Source organism: Dryobates pubescens, chromosome 20 (assembly GCF_014839835.1).
Source record: "Dryobates pubescens isolate bDryPub1 chromosome 20, bDryPub1.pri, whole genome shotgun sequence".
NCBI classification, from domain to species: domain Eukaryota; kingdom Metazoa; phylum Chordata; class Aves; order Piciformes; family Picidae; genus Dryobates; species Dryobates pubescens.
This window is the reverse complement of record NC_071631.1, coordinates 9948127-9976051: the sequence shown is the minus strand read 5'-3', so window position 1 is coordinate 9976051 and position 27925 is coordinate 9948127. Positions and strand designations below refer to the sequence as shown.

At 46.6% G+C, this 27925-nt stretch overlaps 3 protein-coding genes across 4 annotated transcripts; 1 reads left to right on the top strand and 2 right to left on the bottom strand.

Annotated features, from left to right (window-relative positions):
- Nucleotides 1–909: 909 nt before the first annotated feature.
- Nucleotides 910–4737, bottom strand: LOC104310127 (meteorin-like protein). The gene is given in 5 exon segments (XM_054170918.1): nt 910–1007; nt 2069–2128; nt 3028–3435; nt 3903–4151; nt 4641–4737. Coding segments are annotated over 5 exon segments (912 nt in total).
- A 5233-nt stretch (nt 4738–9970) lies between these two features.
- Nucleotides 9971–20314, bottom strand: DGKE (diacylglycerol kinase epsilon). 2 transcript variants are annotated; one of them, XM_054170578.1, is made up of 11 exons: nt 19505–20314; nt 17210–17369; nt 16614–16733; nt 16221–16364; nt 14547–14704; nt 14234–14285; nt 13974–14087; nt 13761–13832; nt 13128–13255; nt 12587–12698; nt 9971–10599 (listed from the first exon to the last, which is right to left on the bottom strand). In XM_054170578.1, the coding sequence occupies exons 1-11, from the start codon at nt 19960–19962 to the stop codon at nt 10591–10593; spliced, it is 1527 nt and encodes a 508-aa protein (XP_054026553.1). In that variant the 5' UTR covers nt 19963–20314; the 3' UTR covers nt 9971–10590. The 2 variants fall into 2 exon arrangements, with proteins under 2 accessions (XP_054026553.1, XP_054026552.1); XM_054170577.1 differs by having other exon boundaries at nt 9971–12064; nt 19505–20313.
- A 2472-nt stretch (nt 20315–22786) lies between these two features.
- Nucleotides 22787–26204, top strand: C20H17orf67 (chromosome 20 C17orf67 homolog). Its single transcript, XM_009911491.2, has 3 exons — nt 22787–22889; nt 23596–23696; nt 26037–26204. Exons 1-3 carry the CDS (start codon nt 22835–22837, stop codon nt 26151–26153), a joined length of 273 nt encoding a protein of 90 aa, XP_009909793.1. The 5' UTR covers nt 22787–22834; the 3' UTR covers nt 26154–26204.
- Nucleotides 26205–27925: the final 1721 nt, after the last annotated feature.

Sequence of the window (27925 nt, the reverse complement as noted above, 5' to 3'; positions counted from 1 at the left end):
TGGAGAGAAAAGGAGGAGAGGTGCAGAGGCTGTGGTATCCTCTGGGCTATCAAATGCTGACCTGAGCTACACAACCTTTACAAGGAACACTGCATCTGTGCCTAGGATGAGAGGAACACTATCCACTAAATGATCCTGCAGGGTAAGCTCCAACCATCTCACAGGTTCCACAGGGAGGTTCTTGGGGCCCCAGCCCTGGAGATATTCAAAGTGAGGCTTAACAGGGCTCTGGGCAACCTGATCTAGTTGAAGATGTCCCTGCTGGCTGCAGAAGGGTTGGAATGGATAACCTTCAGAGGTCCCTTCTAACCCAGATGATTCTGTGTGGGCATCAGCTGGGGGCAGATGGCCTGAAGACACACTTTGTGCAGTGGGATTGCTTAACAAAACCTTAGGTGATGGCCAGCAGGTCCAGCTTCAGTCTGGAAGCTGCAATGGATGATGATTGCTAGCATCACTCAATGAAATAAAACTGGAAGGTTCCTAAGATGCTGCCTCCCCACCTGGCCAGCAGTAAGCAGCCCAACAGAGCTGTGCTGGTGGCTCAATAGACTTTAAAAATTAGCCAGGACAAAAGCATCTACAAAACAAGTTAAAAATTGACTTTTCTGCTTCAAGTTTCTCCAGGTGAGTTAGGCTGATGAAAGTTTGGGGGAATGAACTCCCATTTCTTCCTCTACTTCCCAGTTCCTCCCAGCTGAGTGGCTGTTACTTCTCAAACAATATCAGTTAAAACCATATCAGTGTGACTCCTGTTCAAAGTTCATCACACTTAGATTTTCCTTGGCAGCTATTGAAAAGTTCAGGACAGCCTTGCTCAGCCGAGGGGAACTGTGGTTACAAAGAAACACAACAAAACAAAAAGGAGTTATTTCAGAAGTCAATTAATCCTGGCCTGCCAGGATTTCTTCAGATTTCTTCCAGGCTCACATCTGTCAGCCCTGTGTCTCCCAGGCTGCTGTCAGATGCTGTTACACGGCCAATAATGGCTTTATTCACAGCCTTCACTGCACGTTGTGTGGCAGGCACATTTATGTAGCATTTGAGGGTGGAACAATCCCATTGATGCAAAATAGAGGCACTTATGGGAGCTGGGCCATTAAAATAATAAAAGCTAATTGATAAGAGGCAGATAATTAAGTGAAAACATCATTCTGAGCAGCAGCATCCTGGCCCTGAATTAGTTCAACAGAACTTCAGGGAGGGGAGTGAGTTGTACTTTGTGTTTGTATTTAACTCCTTAATGCTTTGCAGTGGAAGAATAGAGTTTGTACTTTTTACACCACCTACATTCCATTTCAAAACATCAAGTAGTTCTTGTTGGAGGGGGAAAAAAAAAAGTAGTGGTTTGTTGTGTGTGGTTTTTTTTTTCTGTTTGTTTTGGTGTTTGGGGTTAGGTTTCCCACACAGAGAAGCTAGACTTGGCCAAGGCCAGCCAATAAGCAAGTTATCTCTCCCAAGCAAAGCAAAATGGCCAGAGATCAGAAAAGGGAATAATTGTTATGGTACAGCTCCTCTTATTCTAGATATTTACCCAATGCATTTGTTTAGAATAATCTTTTGTTTCCCTTTTTACACCCAATAGTGATTTATTTATATTTTTCTACTTTTCTGCTAAAAATCTGTAACTAAATTTTAAAGGCATAGCCTAAAACCACCACAATCTGCCTCTTCCTACACAATTTCATTGCCTGCTAATACTATCCATCTAATCTAAAACAATATCTACACTAAGGAGTGTGCAGATTATGAGGGAAAGGAGAAAGCATATCCACTGGAAAAAAACCCAGATGAATGAAGGAAACACACCAAGTATGTACAACATGTGTGTGCGTCTACGCATCTGGTTTTGCTGCCTGTGAGAGCCAGCAGCATGCTTGTGAGAACCAGGAAATGAGGACTTTGAAAGAGCTTCTCCCTCCTCGCCTTCATTTCCTCCCACCTTCAAATGCTTTTTCACAGAGTTAGTCTCCTGGCAGTCATGGCACAGTCATTGAGAAAAGCAGCAAATAAACCCAAGTAATCAATGCATAATTCAGGCAGAATGACTTCTCTTTAGCCAACTTACCATAATCACTGCTGCAAATGGCCATCAGAAGCTCCACGTTGTCACAAGGGCGGCACATAACTGGGAAAGAGAAGAGTCAGTGACTCACAGCACTGTGCCATGGCCCTTTGCTAGGGGACTGCTGATTTACCAGAGGAAATAGGGCACAGCTACTTGCTTAAAGAGCTTTATGAGCAGGTGCAAACCAGAATTCTTGTTATGCAAATACACCAAAGGGAAGAAATAAACACAGAGAGTCTGTAAAAGTCTCCAAGTGATGTGGGAGCCTGATAGCACTGAATCCCTTCACCAACTGCTGATGCACACAAAAACTAGAGCAGAAAACAAAGCATCGGACACATCCCTATCCTCTACCACCTTTTCAACCTTCCCACATTTGTTTCTTTTTGACAGAAACAGGGAAGAGACCCTCCTGTATTACTTTTGGCTTACATAAGACAAGAATAAAGACAAGCATCTATGTGAGTGTGCTGGGAGCTGCCATGACCTCAGACACTGCAGCTCCACAGCCAGGGAACACTCCAGTACTGCCCACAGGGAATTTTATTCTAAGTGATGGGGTAGTAGCACAAGTAATTCAATAGATTGGCAATGAAATAAAACAACTCACATCTGATGCCTTCTTGAGTTTACCACCAGGTGGTTCCTGTAATCAATCAAGCTCTGTTCCCCTATGAATGGAATTCTGTATCCACACACTTGGCTACACCCTGTTTGTTCTATCAAAACCTGCTGTCTTCAGTACTGGGCAATCAGGCCTACAGGCAATCCTGTGCCTACAGATTTCCCCTCTTGGTGGCAATCCAAACCCATCCTGCACCCACTGAGCAGTCATCAGTCAGACCTCTCAGCCCAAACCAGCTTGTGTCACTAGGGTCATGCTGGCAAGGTCAGTGGCTACCAGATGCCACCCTGGGTCTGCCCCAGGAGTGGAGCCCTGAGGCCGGCGCTGCCCTTACCTTCCACCAGCACCATCTTTTTGAAGTCAAGGTCAGCAGCACTCTGGCTGCTCAGCAGCTCATACTGTAAGCTGGCGGTGTGGCAGCCGATGTCCCTCTGTGGGATGGCCTGCAGGAAGAGGCCCACTCGTGGTGTGTGGGCGCTGAAGCAAGACACATGGTGGGGTTGGGCCCCTTCTGCCTTGCTTACCACCAGATGCAGCTGCCCAGCATATTTCACATAGATGCTGGCACCCTGGAAGTCGCTGGCAGGTTTGATGCAGACTGTGGTGTGCCAGGCACTGGAGAGGCTGGGCTCCAGAACCACTCTCAGGGCTCATGCTGGGTACATTGATTCCAGGGAGCCCTTGGCGCAGCACAGGTGGACCTGCTCCACTGCACAGGAACGTGGCTCCCAGCTCAAACCGCAGCCAAGACAAGACCAGAGGCCCATCTCTCAGTACCCACAGGCAGAACCTGACAGTCCCTGCCATGCTGGCTGCCCAGAGGTGCAGCTGCTCCCACTCCCCAGTTACCATCCTGCAGCTGGGAGCCATGGGGAGGGGATGAGGATTGCCCACACCTGCTGCTACACTGGGGTGCAGAGAGGAGCCCCAAGGCCTTTTGTCTACCTGCAAATCCACACAGGGCTGCTGGAGCAAAACCATCTGAAAAGAAGCCAGCAAAGCACAGAGGAAGAGGATGGTATTTCTGAGAAAGCTTTGCTGCCTGTTTTCTTGTCAAACTCAGCACAGCGAGGCCAGGCGCGCAGCTGCCCTCCGGGGCTGTAACCGGCTGCTCCCCGCGCAGCGGCTGAGACCGCCGGCCCCCACCGGCACCCACCAGCCCCCGGGCTCGGTTACTGGGTCCGGCCCGGTGCTCGTTCCCCGCCTATCTGCCCCTCCAGCTGCAGAAGTCGGTGGCTCCTGGTCGCTGTCCCGCGCCGGCCAGCAGCAGCAGGAAGCGCAGGAGGGCCGGGAGCCAGGACAGGGCCCGCAGCGCGGCCGTCCCGGAGCCTACGCTCCCCGCACAGGGGCTGCTCCCCTTGCGGTCTGGGCTTTGAGGGCCGGCGGGTGGAGGCTGTGTGCGCGCTTCCGGGGCCCCGCCGCCCTCCATCACCGCCCCTGGTCGCTCTGGCAGCACCACTGAACCCCATCAGAGCGCGAGAAGTTCCTTACACCAGGCGGGGACACGGCGAGGTTGGCCACGGCGGCCGCTGCCTGTCTGCCCTCTTACAACACACAGCCCCCGCAGCCCCCCCCCGGCCTTGAAAACATTTAAAAGTGATTAATAACAGTTTCTCGCCGCAGGTTAGAGGCAAATAAAAATCGTGTCAGCGTAATCAAAGCAAACACTGACTGATTGACCGAAATGCAATGGTTTTAACTCCTGCTTTCAGGGGTCCCTGAACACGAAAGCCCGAGGGCCGGTAATTACCATGCTAAAGCCAGGCGGTGCCGGCTGGTAATTGGATTCCTATATGCATTGCCCTTTCCATCGCCTCAGTGAAGTGCAGGGGGAGCTGCTCTTCGGTAGGTCTGAGAGAGCCAGGCTCTTTGCCGCGGCTGCTGAGCGTGGAGTCAGCATTTCGCGGCCGAGCGCGGACAATGGCGCTGGGCGCTGCCGGGGGGTACGGCCTGGGCTCCGCTCGCCGTTGTTCGCCCTCAGCCCCGCGGCCACCGCGGCCCTTCGGCCGTCTGTTACTTTGCGGTTAGCAGCATGTTCCCACATTGCCTGCAGGTGCGCCAGGAAAGAGAAGCGGTTGGTCTGCTGGATTTCTGCGGTTAGGGCTTCTTCTGAAGAGGAAAATACCTTTCCTAGAGGAGGCACTCTGAAATCAGAGCTTTAGCCATCGAGTATCTTACCATGCGACTCTTATCTGGCCAAAATGGGACTCCTTGAATTTTATCCGGACCCACATATAACTGTTACACTTTTCGTTCACCAAATATTTGACATTTTTACATTTATTATCAAAAGACAGAAATGGAACTGCAGGCTTAACTTTCTGAGACCCTATCCTTCCTATCCCACACAAAGCTGTGCTGCGACTCCTGACACCTATAGGCTAAAGCCTGGCTCAAGTTGGTGCTGAACAGGCTTTAGTCCAGAGGTCCTAGAAACATTTTAAACTGCATTAAAAGTCATTCTTGTATTAACGTGAGTGCCAGTGATCCTCAAAGCTCTGTGAAACCATTGCCTTACCCAGTGAAGAAAAAAACCTGCTGAGTATCTGTGCTCTGATGCCCACGGGAATAGATAGCAGCACACCAATGGCCTTTAAAAGGTTTGGTTGTGGCATAATATAGGAGTGAAGAGGCCAGAGCCTGTTATTGCTTTTGTGCAAAGGAGATGGGGGAACAGAGGAGAGGACTTGGGGAGGGGACTGACACCATGATAAAGTGGGTCTGGGGACATCTAAAGGAGGTCTGTGAGCATCTGGCTTTCTAAGGATATTCAAAGCTATTTGTGAGAGGAAAGGCAGCTACATCCATCTCCTCCTTTTGGCATGACATGGCATGTAGGCGTCTCTGTAGGGTCCCCACAATATCTGGGGTGTTCTATGGAATTGCAGTGTCTCAGGTTTTGGGGTCCCGCAGGATTTGGGGGGGGGAGGTGGGGGAGGTGTCTCATCCCGTTTTTTGGGCTCCCCCTCATGCCCGGAACTGCCACCCATGGCCCGCCCCCCCGGCTTTGAAATGACTCTGCTGTATTTCCCCTATTCTATATAAAGGCTTCTAGAATACAAACCCCAGTTCTAAGTAGAGCCACCTAGGGTTTTGAAATATAAATGTAAATTGTGTATATATTAATTAAACCCGGTGGATTTCCCTTTGTGTGTCTTGTTGGGTTTTTTCCTTAGTTTAGATGGAAAAAACTCTGAACAGAGCCCAGCTGAGCTGCCGCGCACAGGGGCAGGCGACGCCCCGTCACTGCTCAGTGCTGCCACCCTGTGTTTAGTTGTCGACACTGCAGCTGTGCAGCGGCGCGTGCCGCCCTGTCAGTGCTCAGTGCTGCTGCCTCGCCTCTAAATGCTCTGCATGCTTGAAATGCCTGAAAAGTCTTTGGAGGACGGGGTTGGGGAGGAAGCGGGGTGGGAATAGAGGTTAAAAATGATTTAAACGTGTAGCTATTAGTGCGAGGAGTTAAATAGACAGAAATCTCTTATTTTTTTATATAGACACTAACAATTCTTCTCCATTTATAGTTAAAAAAGGATTGAGAAATAAAAATCCTGTATCTACTCTACTATAAAAAGGATTTTAGACGACCGAAACGCGCGCTGCAAGCGGGCGGGCGCGTTCTGGGCGAGTCGGAGCATACACCAACTCGTTGCGATGGGACCGGACCGGAGCGGAGCGCAGCTATGGACTCTGCGCATGCATCTTGCAGCGCTGCCTGGCCACGCCCCCGCCTGGCCACGCCCCCCACCGTGCCCCGCCCACCCCCCGCGGGCCGCTCCTGCGCAGCGCGGAGGGTCTCGAACGTTCTCACAGGATGTTATGGGCTCCGGATTTCTGCGAGTCTAACGCCCCTGCCAGAGCAGCGCCAGAGTCTAGCGCAGGTCGCACAGGAACACATCCAGACAGGGCTTGAAAGTCTCCAGCGAAGGAGACTCCACAACCTCTCCGGGGAGCCTGCTCCAGTGCTCTAGGACACCCACAGTACAGTTCTTCCTCACGCTGAGGTGGAAGTTCCTGTGCTGTAGTTGACATCCACTGCCTCTTGTCCTATCACAGGGCACAAGTGAGCAGAGGCTGTGCCTTCCTTCCAGACCCCCAGCCCTCAGATATTTATAGGCATTGATTAGATCCCTTCTCAGGGCCTTGCAAGCTGCCCCACGCCAAGAAAAAAATGGACAAGTACTGGCTTCAACCATGTCTGTTGGAGGCTCAGTACTGGCTGGTCATTTCTTTGCAAGCAAGTGTCAAGACACCTCAAAGCTGTGAGCAGTCAGGTTTGTTCTGAGTTTTTGTTTTCTGAGAGGTGGGAATGGTGCAGATGGCTTCTGCTGATGTTTGGACACTAAATAATACAGACCTCAAACTGCACCATAAGGAAACAGCTGCACTGGCACAAGTACACTGATCCATCCTCTTCCTTACTGCCCTCTGGGGAACCCAAAGTGTCACCTTTCTTGGATGTAAAGCTCTCCAAGATATTATAAACTCTACTTTTGTGTTTATTACTTGCATTTTAAGCTTATCCCCCCCCCCCTACTGAGTGCAACTTGAGAATATGTTCACGAACACAATCATTACAGATCCCATCACAGCATTTCCAAGCTGAAGAAGATCTTTGTTAACATGCTGGTATGTTCTTGTATGTAGTTACCACTATTTTAAAGCTACAGCTCTTAAAAGTAACATTTTCACACTGTTCTGATCCCTACTTACTGGAGAGAAATAGCTACTACACATATTGAAGTTACCAAGCTACAAAAATAAAAATCCATTCTGTTTAGCTATAAAAACCTCTAAAAAGAGAAGACTGCTGGAGGTACTCTGAGACTACAACAGCTGGGATCAGACAAAATGGCTTTTGAGGGGTGTAAAGTTTGAAGGCAGAATGCAATGAACTCACAACATGCCCACTTACTCTTAAAATTATTTTTATGCTGGATTCTAGAAACGATTTGCAAATGAAACATCACCAAAGATGGATTACAGACAGCACGAGGGTACAGAGCACAGCCAAGAGGGCAGTGTGAGCGAGGAGCAAACAGTGCTGAATACATTCATACTTTTGAGCAGGTTAAGAGCTGGATCCTCAGCTCATGTAAGTCCCCATCCCTAGGTTTAGTCAAGGCATGTGGCTTGACTCCAGCTACAAGTCTCTCCCTGAGATGCCCCAAACCTGAAGTGGGTGTTCTGCTCTCTTAGCAAGATCAAGACACTTGGATCAAGCTCTGTTTTCAGACCTGTGGCCTGAAGCAAGCTCAGCAGGGAATGCACAGATGCTCTCTGTGTATGTAATTGCCAAATGAAGAAGTGTCCTGCTGTCTCATTCCCATGCTCCAGCAGCAGCTCTCACTTCTCAGCAGCAGTCAGAGCATTTTCAAAGCAGTGCTTCACATTCAGCAGGATCCATCAGGTACTAATGTACTCCTAGTATATATCCAAGCTTACTCCTAACTAAAGGGTCAAATCTTTTTCCTTTCCAAGAGGAAGAAAACCACTAGTAGTCAGCATGCAGTGCAGAACAAACCAGGGTCTTCAGTCAGAACACATGCAGTGATTCCCAAGTGTTCTACTGCTAAGCAGAGATTAACTACCCAGGTTACAGTGGTGCTTTACCAACAAGCATTTGTGGCCAAGTAAAAAAAGTGTAACTACTAAAACATTGCTATGATTTTGCTGTTCTCAGCTAAACCACAGTGCTTTGAGACTTTTCAAGCAGTGAGATACAGTAACACACACACTAAAAACTGTGAGCTTCAGTGCAACACAATACAGAACCAGAAAGAACTGGCCAAAGTAAAACCAGACCCCCAGAGAGGCTCTCCATGAATGCTCAGTTTTTGCACTGCATGCCACAGGACTTGAGAACCCCAAAGTAAAAGCAATGTCCTGGAATCTGACCAAACCCAGACACACTGAAGTGCCTGCAGCAATAAAACCTAAACTTTGTGATTTCACTTCTGCTGTTATTATCCAGCCTGTACATTTCACCCAAGGGGGTGCTGCATAAGGACTGCCAGAACAAACTGCTCACGACTTTGTCTTTCCAGTACTGACCAGGAACAGGGTAGGGGAAAGAGTTCCTCAGTGCTGGATCACGACCCAGGTGCAGAGCGCCCTCTGCTGGGTAAAACATGTACTACAGGACCTCCAGCTTTTCAGAGCGGCTGTGCCGGTGCTTCATGCACCTGCAACATTAAAACCCCACAGAACACTTTTACACTTACATCACACACAAGGTATTAAGCAACTACAGCTCCATTACAAATCAGAAATGTTCATTTTTGTTTCCATTAGAATCTGGGAGCCTACAGACTCTGGAATTTTAGACTGGACTGAAAACAGTTCAATAAAAGCAACATAAAACAGGGTTTAACCCCATTTGCAACACAGTAGAAAGGAGGATACCCTGAAACCAAGGGACAGCGTGTTGGAAACAACAAGGCATCCTAGCAGCCTGCAGTGCTAATGCTGTATGTTTAAAAAGAGCTATTTTTTGTTGTGTATGACAGCTGCATGTAGTTACAATAAAAGGATGACCCCATGTCTGATTTGGAACTGGACACTTGAACCTCACAGAGTATTCTCCACACCATAAATACAACTGTCCAAGAGGCCTCCTCATGCTTATAATGGCTACATTTGCTACCTGGCATTCACTGCAGTCACTGACAGTCACTGTGAAACACAAACTTCTTCACTTCCGTCTGTCCACGACACACAAAACCATTCTCCAGTGGTTTTCCCAGAGAGATGCTTCTTTCACTTCCAGTTCTCCTTTCTTTCCCCCCAAGGAGTGGTGGATTGACATTTCACAGAGGACTGCACACCTTTAGGCCTGGCAGCAAGCACAAGGACCTTGCATGCACACAGCCCAACACCACCAGTGCCCACTCAGGCAAAGTGCAAGAGGAGAAGCCAGCTCACCCACTGGGAGACTTTCAACCTCCTGACATCCTAGGTGCTGAAAGAGTGAAGTTCTTCAATAATTAAAGTTTACTATGCTATAAACCAATTTAAACAATCTGATCAACTGCAGGTAACTCTTTAAACTGTTTTATGACTAAATCCAGTAGCCAGTGGTGTCATTTCTCTGCTTTTCATAGCACAGACATTGCTCCTCCTGTCATTTGGTTGTAAACAGTGGTGACCCAAGAAGAGAACTTCACTGTTTTTAGGCTGTTGATAGTTACAAGTTATTTAAATAATTAATAACTTAATTAATAGAATTCTTGAAGCCAATACAAATTTAACCTCATAATTAAAAAAAAAAAGAGGACTTAGGGGAGATTTAAACCATTTTTTAAAACATAGATTCAACTATTATCTTGTCCTCCATATTTACACACAATAAAATAATTCAGATGAAGTGCATAAGGCTAGTGAATATGGAATTTACAAGTGGCTTCTGCTCTACAGTTCATGACACTCATCACATTTTCAGGCAGGTATAAATTCACTGCTCATCAGTAGTACTTCAGATCTAGCACACAGACTTTCTACAATAAAACCCCATCAAGGTAAAAATGCTCTCCAAAGAGGACTACAATTGAAGGTTTTAAAAAATACTGCCTTTGCCATGGGTGCAACAAATTCCTCTAAAATCTCAACAGTCCATTCAGCATTAATGCAAATGCCACGTGCATTGCTGCGAAAAGTTCACCCTGTGGTATCAATTTCAGTTTGCATCAAACAAACAAAGACTGGGGGAGTTCTGAGAAAAGCAGCAATGTTCAGAGCTCTGATTGAAGCTTTCAACTTCTCTTACAGTCTTGGCTTGTGCAAGATACATTCAGCATGAATTATTTTGCAGCTTGGAAGATCCCTTCAGTGACTCAGTTGGACTTGACTGAATTAGGGACAAGTTTGAAGCCTCAACTCATTGCTCTTACCTGCTGCAGGCTTAAAGTACCTAGGATAGAATAGGATAAAGGAAGCAGGTTTTTACTTTGCTAGCTGTGAAGATGTTTTCACCTGAGAAGCTTTGAACCTGAGAAGCTTCAGATATGCCAAACTGACAGTTTCTGTGGCTGAGACCCCATACAGCAGGACTTTACTGCCAGCACAGACCATCAATCTTTTTCTCTCCTAAAATCGAATTTCAGGTCCATCAAGCTATCTTTGACTCCTAAGAGCCAAGCAGAAACCAAATGCTTCCATTCTTGTTTCACAATCAAATTACACACATGAAGGTCAGGACATGCTAACCTCTGCAAACAACTCTGAACCTCCACACTTAAAACTGAAACAGTTAACAGACTGACTCACTATTGACTATTTCCAGGTAGTTACAAAGCAAGACCTTCAACAAGGCTTGAAAAAACAAACACATCTACCAATTATGTCTTTAAACCCCTCCTCTAAACAGCTTAAAAAACAAAAGACAGATTCTTTGTTCAAGTGTTCCTCCAAGAAGCCTCCCCAACAACTACAAAGTTGCATTTACAAAAACTAGTAGTCTCTCATTGACCTGAAGCAGCATCAGTCACAGGATCATTCAGTGCAAGTCACAAAGTTGTATCTTGAGTCCTCAGGACCTCAGGAGTACTCTGTTTATGGCTTACAAAGCTTCTGAAAGAGGTCATTGGCTAACAGAACTTTTCCAGAAACTTCTGGTCCAAAAGCATCTTTCTTCCTAGCTGCCTTCCCAAGAGCTCCCAGATCCTCTGCTCTCCCAGTCAAGCCTATTAGATATACACTGCACAAGCTGGTGAACAGGTAAGGATTTGTCTTGCTCCCAAGAAGAGATGGCAACCAGGAGAAGTCTGCTGTCAGAAAACAGCCCACGTCCTGCTTGGTCTGGGTTTCTGTTCTGGGGGAGAGGGCAAGTGGAAGCAGGCCAAACTCCCAGCTGTTCCCCTTCCCAAGGGCATCAAACTTGGCAAACATTATGTGCAGAAGATCTGATTGCATGGCAAGGAAAGGCTGCAGCATCTCTGTCCTGCCACTCCAGCAACTAACTCTTCCAGCCAGGCAGGCTGGGCATCACCACTGACCTGAAAGCCAAACCAGTTGTGCGAGTTCAGCTGTGACAGTTTTCATGCAGGTAACAGCATGGCTTTTTCCTCAGCTCTAGTTCACTCACAAGTATGAACCTTACAGCATAAACCTGAAGCTAGATTAGGTGTTCTCAGTGGTTTAATGAGCTGAAGTCCATTGCTGCATGACATTCAGCTCCACCAGATCTACTCATCCTCATCTGTCTGCTCCCTGGCGGGCTCTGGCTCAGACGTGCTGGACGCGTCGTCGTCGGTCTGCTCCCCCGAGTGGTACAGCATCAGTGCATGAGTCTTGTGAGTTATGGTGACAGTGCAGGGCCCCTGGGCCCATGGCTCCCCATCCACCTGCATTGGCATCTTGGAACTCTTCAGGATCAGCTGCATTGAACAAAGAGCACAGGGTCACAGCAGCTCCCAGGAGCAATCAAGGCAACTTTGAAACCACTGATGCTTCATCTTTTCAGCATACAATTATTTCACAGAATTCCAGGTTGATGGGGGGTTGGAAGGCACCTCTGGAGATCATCCAGTCCAACCAAAGCAGGTGCACCCATGGCAGGCTGCCCAGGATCACAATAGCCAGGTAGGTTTGGAATTTCTCCAGAGAAGGAGACTCCACAACCTCTCTGGGCAGCCTGCTCCAGGCCTCCAGCACACTCACACCAAAGAATTTTCTCCTTCTGTTCAGGTGGAATCTCCTGGATTCCAGTTTGTGCCTGTTGGACTGTTGTAGGCCACCAACCACAACAAGAGAGTACTGTGAGTTACGACAGAATTACTTTTTACTGAGAAGAAAAACACCCAGCTCAGCTTCAAACTGCAGCTTCAGCTCAGACAGTTGAGAGTTTCAGATTCTACACCATGAATTAAACCCGAGGTGGGCTGCTAGGCCCCACTTACCCTCACTGTGTGTGCCTGCCCTAGGCGCACAGGATTTGCTAGTTTCACCTGAATCTGGGCACAGTGAAAAGAACCATGAACGCCAACAACTTCCAGAAGTCCATCATCATGCCTATCAATGAAAAAAAGGAGACTTTTTAGTGATGCTTATGAGCTGTAAAATACCTGCCCAGATGTTCCACAGCCCTTTGATGGCTACTCCTACAGAGAGGACAAATGCTACTCTACAAAGCTGTTTAACTTTCTATTTCTGCTGGACAACAAACCACATAAGAACACAAGTATGGAGCAACAGCCCAGCTGATACACTCCAGCTAGCTCCTGTGGATAGATGACTTTCCAAGGTGCAGAGGTGGATTTTTCTTCCATAAATCTGTACAATTCTCTAACACAAAGGAAATGAAAACTCATAGATGGCCTAGGGTCACAAGGACTCCTTCTGACTTCCAGACAGGTCTGGCCACATAAGGACAGCTTGCTGGAGGGAGCTATTTCCACTACAAGTAATGTTAAAGGGGAATAAAAAAGCTGCACTGTGTACCTTGCCAAGGGGTAAGGTTCATCACCCATTCCTTCCCAGAGCCTACAGCCACCTCCCCAGTAGCCAATATTCAGGACAATGATGCCTTCCAAATTGGGCAACTCGATTCGCTCACCGTCCAACTCTAGCTTTAAAAGACAAACACAAGTTAATTACTGTTGCTCAAAGCAGTACTTCAACATCAGCCAGTTCAGCTCTTGATGCATTTAAAAGGCTTCCAGCTGAACAAAAGCTGGCCCTGTACAAATGGAACTTGTTTGCTTTTCATACTTAAAAAAAATGGCTTCAGATTTTACAAGATAGCCTAAAATGTAACAAATCTCTGTTAGCAGAGAAAGGAACTCTCACTTATGCAAGTCCCTGGGGCTAAGGCAAATTTTATCTGACCATCAGTACTTGAACTGAGACAAGGCCAGAAAAATTTGTAGAAAATTTTCAATAAGCTCAAAGCCTTGAATTCCAAGAAGAAAGCTGCAGATAGCTAAAGGAACTTGAAAGATACTCCAAGTCCAGAGCAATCCTTACACAAATATCACGTAGCTGAAAACTGCAAAGCTTTTCCCCTTTTCTTTCACAAGTTAAGTTTTCACACCCCATTGACTGTCCAGAGAAGCAGCAAATTAAGAAACTTACCTCAACCTTTTTGTTAAGATCTTTACATTCTTGTACTAAGCAGTCTTTGGTTCCATAAAAAAAATAAACAGCCTATAAAAACCAAAACCAACAGAAGAAGGAGAACAGAAAACAAGTTAGGAAAAGACAATGCAGGGGAATAAAGCAATGTAAAGCAAAACACCAGGTCTAAGTCAAGCCAGCAAGGAGAAAATGGCACTTTACCAAACATACCTTGTTGATAATTCTGCTGGAAAACAGAGAGGGAGTCTTCTCACGGTGAGCATGAAAATTTAAAGCCATGAGAGCATCAGGTCCTATAGAAAAGTAGTTGTTCATTGTGAATACCTGCAAGACAGAACTTCCAGTTAGGCTCTTATTAAATATTATTATTAGGACTTAAAAGTCAGGGTGTTTAATGGGGGGGAAGTTACCAGAGAGGTATAAACACAGAGGTATTCCACAGAATCCATATTTATACTTGCAAACCATACCTTTGGTTTCCTTAAGTTGTAGTATCCTTTGTTTGTTACTTGAACCTTCCATCTGAAAAACAACAGCTATGACTTAGACTCCTGACAGACTGTTCTCAGTCAGGAATCTCATTTCTGTAGTGAGACCAAGTCAAAGGACTCAAATTTAGTTAAATTATGAAAGAACTGAGCCTTGTAGAACAACTAAATAAAGACTAATTTTGGACCTCAGTTGCTTTGCAGTTCTCTCCAGCAGTACAGTGCTGAAAACAGCCATCAGCAGAGCTGCAGCAGTGTTTGGTTCTACAGAACTCATCTCTGCCCTGTTCCTTACCTGTCCAGTTTGATTCCATCTGCCTCCATGACGTTCCGTAGGATTTGCTCCACAGGGACTTCTCCAGCATAACCTGCACCCCAGCCCAGTGTGTTAGACAGGTCATTGCCTGTTCCCAGAGGTAAAATTGCAACTTGTGGAATATAACATTCTTTCCCCTAGGATACAAAAACAAGAGTATCAGCTCCTTCTTCAGCCTTCCTTTTCTCTCCTAAGGAAAAAAGCAGTTTGTGCTGAGGATTGAACTGGCAGTGCTAGGACAGAGACAGCACATTTAAGTACTTGGTGTAGGGGTAACACAAAGGAAATGTTAGACAATGAGAAGGAAAGGGAATACCAACACAACATAGAAACAAGGTGTGGGTAGGACTGAGCAGGGCATGCCTCCAGAAGAATGGTGCTTTGGACCTCTAAGTGGAACCCTGGACTTCTCATCTGATTTCCTTGTGCTGCAGCCATAGTAAGTTACTAATACTACTACTGCATATGTCTCTGGGAAAGGATAGTAACACCAAGAGAGAGGTGACCCAAAAGGCTGTGGAGCACAGCAATCACCAACATGCTCTTACAGACTGAAGTGAGCTTAGGTCTAACCACCAGAAGGACAGGGGTGTATCCAACCAGGGACAAATTCACATACTCAAGAGGACAGTCAGTTTCTAAGCTTCAGAAATGCCACCTCACACACACAGATCCAGCTGTCACCAGCTGCAGATGCTAGACCCCTTTGCAGATCACAGTGTGACAGACATTTGAGCGGCCACCTCAGCAAAGGTCTTAGCTCTCTTTCCCACTGAAGCAGGAGCAGCTATTTCAGATGTACCTTGGCCTTTGAAAGTCAGCTCTGAAAAGTACTTGCACTAAGTGGTTACTATTTTTTCTACATGAGTTATCAGCCAGGTAACCTCTATTTGAGAGTCAAGATAAATGAAGGGAGCAAATAACCTGCTGCTGATAACCAGAAGGTTTGATGATAATCCCAGCAGTATTAATGTAACTCCAATGGCTCCATTGGAATACTTGGAAACAAAGAACACAGATTTCATCAACTATTTTGCCTCTGAGGGACAATATATCAAGTGCCCGAGGCCAAGTACCCAGATAATCATGTTCATTAGCCTTTATGGTTACACTTTATTGCATTTCTAATTTATCAGTACCTACAAATTCTCTGCTTGCTGCTAATAGGTGAGGCTGCAGACTGATAAGGTTGTTTAGAACATAGGATAAGAAGCAAACCACTGTATTCATTCATACACTGGCAATAAAAGCAGCAGAGCTAGCAAAATGATGAGGTTGTTAAAGAAGATTGAGTGTGCTAGGAGAGAGAAGCAGGCTGAGCACATTAACCATTGTTATTGATGCAGTCAACAACAAAATAAATCTGCTTAGACAAAGAGGAAAGAATAAGGCATAAAATATTCTTGTTTCACTGAAAAGAACAAATGCAAATGTTATTTAAAACCTAAAGCTTTCATAGCTTTACTGAACTACAGGGACTCAGAGCAAGATGCATTCATCCCCCACCACAAATAAGGAAGTCTGCAAATATTTCTCTGCAGGCTTACTCAGGAAGATGAAAACAATAAAAGCAGGTAAGAGAGGGGGTGTAGCACTTCAGCAGTTCCAAAACTCCTTTCGCCCTAAGACATCTTTTAATTTAAAGCCCAATACCTTTATCTTCATCTCATCAATTGCATCCAGGACCCAGCCAACTGTGCCATCCCCACCACAGACCAGAACCCTGACAGCGTTGCAAGGCAGCAAGAGACAAAGCTGGAGTGCTTTAGCAGGTGCAGTCTTGCTTAGATCAAAAACCTGGAAGAAAGGAAAACAGAAAGTTCTGTAAGTTCACAGAACACAACTCAGGGTTTGCCTCACAGATAAACAACTTCAAGAAGTTCCCTCTAATGCAAAACAAAGATTCTCCATTCATAGTATTACATTAACAAATAGAATGGCTTGGGTTGAAAAGATCTTAAATATCTACTGCCACCAAGTAAGCAAGGTGGTGTTTAGTCGAGTTCAAGCTTCTGTTTTATGATGGTGGCTTCTCACTGTACATACCTGAACAGGGTTCAACAGAATTTTAAACTCTCTCAGCAAAGTTTCACCCATGTTGTTCCCACTGCGAGTATTAGCCAGGACGATCACTGGCATCCAGTGCTTCCTGCTGTAAGGGACTACCTGCAAGAAGGGAAAAATCAGGCAGGCATGCAAATACTGCTCCTTTGAAAACCTGCACAGCTTTGCTCCAAAACCTGTCCCCTCCGAGTGCTGCAACGAGCAATTAGTCTGAAGTAGTCAAACCAGAAATAAACACTTCTGACACACCAAGGTTGAAGATTTTTGTTCTACCGGGCTTAGAACAACAAATTCTACAATGTTATCAACACAGTGGCAGGAAAATCACAACACATTCAAGGAAGAAAAGGGCAGAAATCTCAGGGTTGTTTTGGAATTACAACCCCCCAGTGTCTGCTCATGCTTCAGCTACCACATTAACGAATACCAAACACCTTCTAAATCACACTGCAAGTCCTTCAGATACATTGAACCATTTACCTGACAGTTGTTAACCTGACAGTGTGCTGAGTCCAAGTCTGAGGACGTGGGGTTTGGGGGTTTTCCTGTTCTAAACCCAAGAAGCAGCAGCCCATTACCTTTTCATAACTGGTTCTTTTGTCTTTCCGCAGCTGGTTGATTGTAGACAAATAATATGGTGGAATAATTAAGTCTCTGAATTCTCCAAATGTGCACTCCTCAGTCTTCAAATGATCCATCATGCACTCGTCGTGTACAGTGTACTGACACCACACACATCTGGGGAAAAACAAACCAAAAGCCATGAAAAAAAAATAAATCCTCAGACAGCAGGCACTTGGATTTTGCTCCTTCATTTCAGGTGGACCAACTTGCTGAAGAGCACTGATGTTTACAAGCACCACTGTAATATTCTATCATAGAGTCATAGAATGGTTTGGGTTGGAAGGGATCTCCAAATGCCATCCAGTCCTAGCCCCCTGCAGTCAGCAAGGACATCCTCCACTAGATTAGGTTTCTCATAGCATTTTGGAGCCTGACCTCCATTATAACCAGTGATGAGACCTCAACTACCTCCCTGGGCAGCCTGTTGCAGTGTTCCACCACCCTCATAGTGCAGAACTTATTCCTCACATCCAATCTAAACCTTCTTCTCTCATTTCAAACCATTGCCCCTTGTCCTGTCACTGCAGGCCTTTGGAAACAGTCCCGCTGCAGCCTGTCCCCATAGCAGAGGCGCTCCATCAGGTCCATGTCCTTCCTGTGTTGAGGGCTCCAGAGCTGGATGCAGTACTCCAGGTGAGGTCTTATCAGAGCAAAGTGGCACAATCCCCTCTCTTTATCTCTGGCCACACCACTTTTGATGCAGCCCAGGCTGCCAATGACCTTCTGGGCTGCAAGTGCCCACTGACGGCTTCTCATCCACCAGCACCCCCAAGTCTTTTTCTACAGGGCTGTTCTCAGTCCCATCATCCCCCAGGCTGTACTGATATCCAGGATTGCCCTGACCTAGGTGCAGGACCTTGCATTTTGCCTTACTGAACCCATATTCTATATATTGCCTATATTCTAGGCACATTACAGAGCGAACCATGTGTGCCCTGCAGGTTGTGCTGGCTACAGAAAATGATGCAACTTGGTGATGCGCTTCTAAGCCTAGAAAAGCATTTGAATCCTGTGGAGAAAAAAACAACCAAACACAGATGCTTTAAATGAATTCTGTTCCTTTCAATTCCCCAAACAGGTGCTGTAAGTATCCCTTTGGCTTGTCTGCAATAATAACAGACTGGAAGCCTGTATGAGAAATTGAACTCTTGATCCTTAAAGAGCCCGGAGAAAACCACACAGTTCAATTTAATAATGCTGAATAGCACATTTCTTAATATTGCCAACAGCCCTTTAAGTCTGAAACCTGAAAGGTTACACAGCACTATACAAGGCTGATGGGATTTCATCATGCAAAATTGCTCAGCTTTTTGACATATTCTAAAAGCTGTCCTGGAAAAGGGACTGGAACAAGAGCTGCAACATCCACTGCCAGCCTCTGCAGAATGTTAATCCTTTTCTGCTCCATCCAAAGCCTTGGTTTAAGCAGATGTGAAAGCTATTTTTGGAGCCTTCTGACTAATCCAGCACACAACTAGAGTAGCAATGATACTATGGCTGTCATGTGACTTCCCTTCCCTCTCTTCTTTCCTTTTCTTTCCCTTTTCCTTTCCCTTTCCTGTCTTTGTCCCTTTCCTGTTCCTTCTGCTTCCACTTCCTCTTTTGCTTCCTTAAACCTGCTACAGGACAGTTGTTTGTTCTGGTTACACTGAGCAGAGGAAATAGCCTGAAATTGTCCCAGGGGAGATTTAGGTTGGAGATTGCAAGAAGGGTCAGGGATAGGAACAGGGGAGTCGTGGGGTGACCATGCCTGGAGGTGTTCAAGAAACCTGTGGCCATGGCACTTTGGGTCACAGTGGTTCAGGCTGGTGGTTGGACTCGATGATCTTGAAAGTCTTTTCCAACCAAAACATTCTATGATTCCGTGACATTTTGGTGCCCTGGATCATGAACTCAGATTGCTCTGGCTATCCACTGCACAAATCACAAGTGCATTAAACCCTTCTTAAGGTCTAAAGCAAAAACTCTTGGGCATAGAGAGCCTTTTAAATCTAATTACACAGTGGCTAGCACATCATGCTGGAGTAATGCAATTAAGAGAAGTGGGCATGAGATGCAATGCCATACTCTTAATCTGACTCAAATTACCCACAAGCATTTTAAGTTTAGGTTCCTTTAGGTTGTTTTCTAACAGTTTCACATTTGACTACCGCAGGATCTTCTTTGGGGTGCTGTGCCCCAATAACCCTGCACACAACCCAACACTGACATGGCATCACTCTCAAACAAAGCAAACTCCTCGGTGCTACCTGTAGTCGCAGAGCTTGGGCTGTGTGCCACACTGCTGTTTGCAGACCATGCAGCAGCTGCAGAGTGGGACGTTGCCCCGGATCCAGTGGTGCGGCATCGAGCTGTGGGCTCCGGCGCTGCTCCTCATCATGATTTCCTTGCAGAGGAATCGCCGGTCGGCCTTCTTGAGGCAGCCCTCGCCGACACGCAGCCCGCAGCAGCTGCAGAAGGCGCCCTGCAGGATGTGCTGGGCGCAGATGCAGCAGTAGGTGGGCTGCCCGAAGAGGTCTGTGTAGTGCCAGTCATGTTTGCTCTTGCGAAAGATGTCTCGGATCAGCAGCTGCCGCCGGGACCGCTGGAAGCTGCACCACAGGGTGATCAGCACCGGCAGGAGGACGGAGCACAGCGTCCAGAACACCAGACTGCAGTCGGCCAGGCCCGAGGAGGCCGCGACGCTCCTGCTCCCCAGCCCTTCCATCCCTCAGCAGCTCGACCTCGCCGGCCAGCCCCTCACACTGCCCGGGCAGACAGCAGAGCAGGTCCGGGCACGGTTCCCTGCTTCAAGGAGCCGACGCGCAGCTGCACGGAGCATCTTATAATCCCTTACTAGGGCCCAAGCACCTCCTGCCCCCCCACATCTGACCTCCCAGCCGAGCGCAGGCTTTCAGGGCTGCCCAGGGGCGAGCGCTGCCTGCCCAGGTCCAGAGCAAGGCCAGGCCCTTCTCTCGCCCTACGGGAGGGCTCCGACTCACGGCTCCGGTTGCTCCGCTTCCACTCGGGCTTCTCTGCACGGGAGGACGGGCGGGAAGGAAGGGGAACGGCCCCACGGCGTAGCCCCCGGGCCCTCACACCGCCGCGCCCCCTCCGCTGCTCTGCGCTGGGGGCCTCCGCCGTCCGCCCCCGTTCCCCCGCTGCACAGCGCAGAGGGAGCTCCTGGCGGCGGCTCCCCAGGGGCAGCCGCTGGGCTAAGCAGCAGCGCGGCAGAAGCAGACGAGCGGCGACCGCCGCCGGGGATGCGGCGGAAGCGGAAGCGGCAGCGGCAGCGGCCGAGGGCGGTTGCCAGGCGACCGGCGCCGCCCGGAAACGGCGGGGAGGATTCATCAGCCTTGTGTCGCGCCAACGCATTCCGTGCTGGTGGCCCCCGCCTGTCGCGACAGGCAGCTCGGCTTCCTTTGCAGTAGAAGCGGGGCGGGAGCTCGCTGGGGCGCAGGGCCCCAGGGCCGCAGCGGCGAGGCGAAGGGCTGAGTGGAAGAGTCTGGGAAATGCTGGTGGTGGCTTTGGGCTGAGTTCTTGTGTTTGTTCCTGTGCTACCCCACCCGTACGTGCTTTCCCCCTCTAATGTCGTTCTGCCCTTACATACCGTGCTGCTTCCCCGACAGCTGATCTAAAACAAATAGTCACTGCCATTAGGAACTACAGGCTTTGCACTTTGGAACCAGTCCCTTGAACAATAAATTCAAACAATATACACGAGCTTTCCTGGATTTGGGGCTGCTGCTGTCTTAAAACACCTGCTGTAAAGGGCAAGTACTCCACAGTCTGACAGTACTCGGATTTCCAAGGAAAACCCCATCCTGAGGTAACAATCTCAGAGCTGCTTTGTCTCCGTCACTGGTGATACTCCGGTCCAGCCTTCAAACATACAGGACCCTCTGTCTTACCCCATAGTTCCGTCAGACATACAAGTGCCTCACTAACTGGGAGCAGTGCTGCTTGTCTAGCCTGGCTGGCTCAGGAGATGTCTCACTGGTTTTCACCAAAGGACACTGAAGATGGCCATCCCAGGAGCATTTGTGGAGCCCCACTCTGACCTGCTCTTTGGTTTCCTGATCCCTCCTGCATCTTAACATTTTTGAGACCCACAGCTCTCTGCCAGATTTCACTGTCACTCAGCAGCAGACACAGTGGCACAAACAGAATAAACTCCACTTCTTTAGGAGATAACAAGGCACTGAGAAAAGACCTGCTCAGTGCCAGGCTGGCAAGCCCCAGCTGAATCCCTGTGGTGCAGCCGGGATGGGGTTGTGCTGTACCTTCCTATCTGAGGGGAAATGCTCATCACTCACACCCCTCCTACATGAGCCCCTGGTGAATTCGAACTCCTCATTTCATACACAGGAAATGTGTCAAAGGGACACATTTCTTTTCCTACAAACTGGTGATGCTGGTGCTGTATGTCCAGCAAGGCACTGCTCAGGAGAGGTCCAGATGGTCACATTTCTCAGGTTGGAAACTAGCTATTTGCCAAGTAATTTGCTAACCTCCATTCTTACTCCCCACTGCTAAGGACATTTATAATCCTGTTTTCTACTAACTTGTCTTGAACAGAGAAGGATTATGTGAATTTTCCTTTGCATGGTTCTATTAATTTGCTAACAGTCTCCCTGTGGTGTTTTTCAGCAATGATAATTTGTCTTTGTTTGGGTTAAACCACATCAACATGTGATTCTGTGATGGAGTGGAGTTACATTTAGGTTGACTATTAGGAAGATTTTTTTTTACTGAAAGAGTAGTTGGGCATTGGAGCAGGCTGCCCAGGGAGATGGTGGAGTCATCATCCCTGGAGATGTTCAGAAAGTGAGTAGATGTGGCACTTCGGGACATGGTCTTAATGGAGTGTTGGATAGAAGGTTGGACTTGATGATCTTAGGAGCCTTTTCCAACCTTAATGATAATTTTTGAGGAGGGGGCCCCATTGCAGCTGCCTTTGACATTAACATTCACTAAGGGGAAATTCATAGATTCGCAAAATGGTTTGGGTTGGAAGGGACCTTAAAGATCATCCAGTTCCAGCCCCACTGCCACGGACAGGAACACCTCCCACCAACCCTGGTTGCTCAAAGCCTCATCCATTCGTCCTAGCCTTGAACACCTCGAGGGAGGGAGCATCCAAGACCTCCCTGGACAACCTGTTGCAGTGTCTCCCCACCTTCACTGTAAAGAATTTCTTCCTAATCTCCAGTTTAAGTCTCTCTTCTTCAATCTTCAGTCCATTCCCTCTCGTCCTAGTTGTTTCCTCTCAAAACCAATTGTTTAACTTAGGCAGCCAAACCCGTTCCTTGCTCTGCTAAACGAAGGTGATGTGTTTTGTTTTCACAAATTTAAACTACCCAGTGTGTAACTCTGAAGTGGAAAAGAGGTCTTCTATTCTCTTTCCCTCAGGAACAGAGTTATGCTGAGAATGTGCAAGCAGATAATAGCCCAATTCAACACTTGAGGCCAGATGTCTTCAGAACCATGGTATCACTGCAAGTAGTCAAAGCATAAACAAACAGTTGTGACTTCAAATAGGGGAGTGCCTCTGTCAGTGCTACTCATTTTGGAAGAGAACAGGAGAAAGCAAGAGCAAAATGCAGAAGTTACTTCTGCTTGTCTCCTTTTTGGTCCTGATGAGCACTTTATCAGGTAGGAGCTTATCTGAAACAAACCTATATGTGTGTGTACAGCTGCACAGCATGTTATAAAAGTATTAGTTCATCAGCCTTGTGTTTGAGTGTCTTCATATTTCATGTTTAATGCTAAACTAGTTTTATATTGCAGGCTTTCCAGGACTTTTTTTTTTTTAAACAATCCTGCTATTGTATTGGGTATTTTGACTCTCTGCATTACCACACTGTAGTCATTCATTGTAAACACCCCCCCCCCCCCAATGTTTAATTTTGCTAGCTTACTATTTTAATATTATTTTACCAAGGTCCTTCAAGCTGAATGCTGAATGCAATCTCTCCTCTGCGACAAAAGCCTGACTTACTACTTTGAAAAAAAAGAACCCTAAAAAGGAAAGCACCACAGAAAAGAGCAAAGAGTTGGAAGAGCTGCTAACATCTGGGGTTAGATGGTGCTGTTATCTTTTCTCATTTTAGAGAGGAGCAGGCATAGGTAGGGTTGGCTCCATACTGGTAGAACTATAGAAAGCAGGAGTATAAAAATGGTTTAAAATTCCACCCATCTCTCCTGGAATGCAATATCCCCTGGGAAGGGGCTGGAATGAAAGAACACGTTGTCTCTAGACAAAACTCAGGTTTGGAGACATTTTGTTTGACAACAGACAGATAAAAGACTCACTTTTTGGGGGGCATTTTTGATCAAATGTCTGCTTTTCTGTCTTCAGACTCTTCACCAATTTTGCCTGAAAAAGATGCCAAGCAGGTTCTGAGGAGTCGTCGTGAAGACAGACCGAGGAAAGCTGGTTTCCCTGATGAGCCAATGAGGGTGATTCGTGATGTTTATTTTAAAATTACATCATCTAATTAAAAAAAACACAACCAAAACCACAATGCCAACCCCCCCCAAATATATTATTGCTTAGTGTTAAGTTTCTGTAGTTCTCATCCCAAGCAGCACATTATGGCTATCACCCTTTTAGGCAGCTGAGTTCTTCCAGGTATCATTAACAGCTCCCCCCTTTAACATTCTTGCAATCACTGTTAATTATCATTCTGTAAGTGCTGGGCATTGCTGAGGAAATGTGTGCTTGCAGAATGTGGAAATGATTTATCAGGGTTCAAAAAATGCCAATTAAATTACTGAGAAGAAAGTGGCTTTTCATTTGTAGAAATGTGGATTTCCTCAGGTTGTCCCTGAAAAAGGAAATAACAGGAAATGTCTTCTGCTTGCAGTACATTCTGCACTCAAGGCAGAAAGGAGAGGTAGGTGTCAGTGGTCAGTGTGGAGATTGAGGTAGTTCTGAAGTAGCTTTTAAAATCACTTCCTTTCATACCCTTATTTATGGATGCCAGAGGATGGGTTGTTCTGACATGGCACAAGGTTTTAGTTGCTAGCTTAATGCAGCAGCGTCTTTTGTGCACGCAAGGTTTGCCTTCATTTATTTCTAAATCATATTTTGACAAAAGAAAAAAGGGAAAGAATTAAAGAGCCTTCTGTTTCCCTTGCTTTGACAACATCTAACACATAATCCTGCACTTCTCAAGAGGTACTTAAGGTATTTTTAAATGACTGCCTGTTTCTTTCCAAAGTAAATAAACTGCCAAACCAACACTGTTCTGAAGAGGCAACCGGCCCCAGAAGTTGCAGAGCACACAACAGGCTGGGCACGTGTGGCAAAAACACAAGGGGCTCAGTCTGGGTAGGTGCTGGACACTTCTGAACCCTGCAATACACAGGGTGATGATACCTGGCAGGACTGAGCTATGTGGAATCCTAGTGGACAGCAAATTTCCCACAGGCCAGCAATGTGCCCTTGTGGCCAATAGGCTGGCAGCATCCTGGGATGCACGAAGAAAAGTGTGTCCAGCAGGTCTGGGGAGGTTCTTCTGCCCCTCTACTCTGCCCTGGGGAGACCACACCTGGAATACTGTGCCCAGTTCTGGACTCCCCAGTTCAAGAGAGACAGGGGGTTTGCTATGGGTTCTCTGTGACAGAATGAAATGAATATTGGGATGAACCCATCTCTGCTCAGCTATTTTTAGCAAAAGCTGTTTGTACCAGGCCAGATCTTGCTGAGCTGGGCAGTTTAATTTGCAGTTCTTCGTGACATTGTTTGGTTTTGACAGAGCTGCTTCAGTGAAGAAGCCTGTGCAGCTGCAGGCAGCAAGACCTGCATCTTTGAGGACTCAAAAAATGTCATTTATATTACCAGAATGTTTTAATCTTACTGTGGCCAAGACCTTGCTCTTCATCATGTGCCATCTTCTCAGCCACACAGACCCATTCTCCCTCAGCTCATGATGCAGAGGGGTTTGAGCCAAGTCTCCCCATGCTGCAAGGATAGAAAGCACAGTAGAAGGCAGGATACGGAGGCTTCCTGCTGGCACCCAGTGTGCCAACCCTCTGGTCAGCACAAAGAGCAGAGAGCTGGATGACAGCAGGAGGTCTTGGCCATGCAAAGGGTTTACACTGCAGCTTCCACTCCTACAAAGCTCCTCTGCAAAGCCCTGGGGGGTGTCCTTTGAACATATTGCTGTTCCCAAAGCTTATGAGCCCTCCTGTGCTCGGGCTGCAACTTGTTCAAGCTAAATTTTGTTCCTGATAGAAGCCGAGTTTTTTGTTCACAGCCCACTTCAGCTTGATAACTTGCTGCTTACACCAACCCCCTTATCCATTAGAAGAGATAATTCACATTAGTTTATCTCTCACAGAATTCAGATGCATGCTGATTACTAGAGCCCTTCAGACTACTGCCACATGATCCTGCAAAGGGTTAATATTTTTGAATCAGCAGGAATCCATCTTCAAAAGAGGCTATGACAGGCCTATCTGTGAGAATCCTTCTGTCCTCTCAGGACCCGCAGAGGTTTCTGTGTCACTATGCAAATAAGGAATGTGTATGCAGAATTCCTCTTTTCTTACTCATAATTCCTATGAATATTGTAAAGTTCTTGCTCAGCACCTTTACTGATCTGGATGTTGATGTCTTTCACTGTCTATAGCTAGGTTGGGGCAGGCTGCCTGGCAGCAGAGTTTCTCTATATTTGATCAGTTTAAGGGATAAATTAATTGTTTTTATATTAGCTGTAAAATTCTCCTGGTTTGCTGCCCTGACATTAGCTTGGGTGATTCTGTGATGCAATCATTTTTCCCTGTCTTTAACAGGAGTATATGCTTCACCTCCAGCGCCTGGAGCAGAGATCAGAAGAACAATTCCTTGAGCACTGGTTGAACCCACATTGTCTCCCACACTGCAACAGGGATTTAGTGCATCCAGTCTAAAGGCTTTGCCCACCCCACACTCAGCAGCTTTCTGGATGGGCAGCTCTCTGTATGGGCAGCTTTCTGGATGCTGGAGGAATCCTGAATTACAGTTTTCTGGGTTAAATGCCAATATTGTATGAAGACACAGCATAACATTTCTGCAATGCTACTCTCTGTTTCATTGCCTGATGAGTATTTCCTGCATTGCTTCATAATAAAAGCTTGATTCAAATCAGTTTTCAGATGATATTGCCACCTTAGTCTCCCATAATATATGCTGACAAAAATCACTGGAGCGAGGCTCAGTGTTGTGCAGTACTAAAGGGATGTCAGACAACTTTCTAGGTTCAGCAGCTGGGCAGCACCATGGAGCAGTCTCATCATTTTGTAGTTTCTCTGCACATCTTTTCCCTTTCTTTTATAATTCTGCCAGATCAGGCACATGTATCCAAACATCCCTTTTCTGCCTGTGTGCCTTTATAACTTATGCCTTGGTAAAGAATATCTTGCAGTTAGTTGGTAAACATATGACATCTGCAAAACAACATCAGAAATGTTCTGATGGCTCTTACATGACTCTTATGATCTGTAATGGCAACAGAATTAGTTATGAATGGACCAATGTAACTTCCAGAGTTTCGCACTGCACTCACATTAAGAGTCTGAGGACTTGTAGCAAAGACATAAGGTAATTACTGCTGCAATAGAGCATTTGATAGGCTGAAGCAGATCAACAGTCCTTCTAATGTACTTCCCTTCCAGTAAGTGACCTCTCCTAGATGATTCCAAGGAAATAATTTAAATCTCAAAGCATCAAAGGCTTGCTTTCCCTTACTGTCAAAATGAAATCAGAGATTAAATCTGGGAGTGTAAAAAAGTATAATCAGGCTGCTATTGTGTGCTTCATTTGTAATACTCTCAATACACAGACCTCAATTTGCATATCTCTGTTGAAGTTAAAGTCATTAGGTGAAATCCTGGCTCTGTTTTCTCTTGTGCAGTGAAACCCTTCATGCTCAGCCCAGTTATGCCAGCTTTCATTTGTCCAAAGTGGAATGAAGTACTTTTCTAAAACAAAAAAAAACCCTCAACTAGTTATATTCAGGCAGGAGTTAGATAATTAGGAAGGTTCTAGGTCTGCCTCAGTAACACTGAGCTAATCCTTAAGAAAATGTGTAAAACAGAGATTGTTTACTGGTCTGAAGTTTGCTTTTCCACATTAGGGCTTAGAGGATCTCATATAGGGCATCTCCAAAACTGCATAAACATTACACTTAGGTACAGCTACAGAAATGATTTTAACAAGCTTTATTCAGAGTCCTTCGGTGTGGCAGTTCTCCTGTGTTTTTATTCTCTTCCTTTACCCAGAGCTTTCGTTCAAAGCTATGCTGTGCTTGACATCCCCCAAAACTGAGCTGGATCAAGCATGTTCAAGGACTGGTCTGCATAGATTCATAAAATGCTTTTGGTTGGAAAAAGCCTTAAAGATCATCTAGTTCCAAGCCCCCTGCCATGGGCAGAGACACCTTCCACTAGACCAGATTGCTTGAAGTCTCATCCAACCTGGCCTTGAGCAACTCCAGGCAGGGGGCATTCCTGACCTCCCTGGGCAACCTGTTCCTGTGTCTCACCACTCTCACTGTAAAGAATTTCTTCCTCATCTCCAGTCTGACTCTGCTCTCCTCATGCTTCAGTCCATTCCCCCTCACCCTGTCACTACAAGCCCTTTCAGTATCTAACTTGAGTCGTTTCTCACCTGAAGACCTGCCCACTAGATGCCACTGTTTCTG

What these genes read in the sequence shown, in the direction of transcription:
- DGKE (XM_054170577.1), bottom strand. Translation starts at nt 19,962, where the DNA reads ATGGAAGGGCTGGGGAGCAGGAGCGTCGCGGCCTCCTCGGGCCTGGCC. An exon ending in TTCTGTTGAACCCTGTTCAG is followed by an intron (nt 16,365 to 16,613) that starts GTATGTACAGTG and finishes CCTTTCTTCCAG; the next exon opens with GTTTTTGATCTAAGCAAGAC. An exon ending in GGCAGGCACACACAGTGAGG is followed by an intron (nt 12,065 to 12,586) that starts GTAAGTGGGGCC and finishes TGTTCAATGCAG; the next exon opens with CTGATCCTGAAGAGTTCCAA.
- C20H17orf67 (XM_009911491.2), top strand. Translation starts at nt 22,835, where the DNA reads ATGCAGAAGTTACTTCTGCTTGTCTCCTTTTTGGTCCTGATGAGCACT. An exon ending in CCTGATGAGCACTTTATCAG is followed by an intron (nt 22,890 to 23,595) that starts GTAGGAGCTTAT and finishes TTCTGTCTTCAG; the next exon opens with ACTCTTCACCAATTTTGCCT. An exon ending in TCCCTGATGAGCCAATGAGG is followed by an intron (nt 23,697 to 26,036) that starts GTGATTCGTGAT and finishes TGTCTTTAACAG; the next exon opens with GAGTATATGCTTCACCTCCA.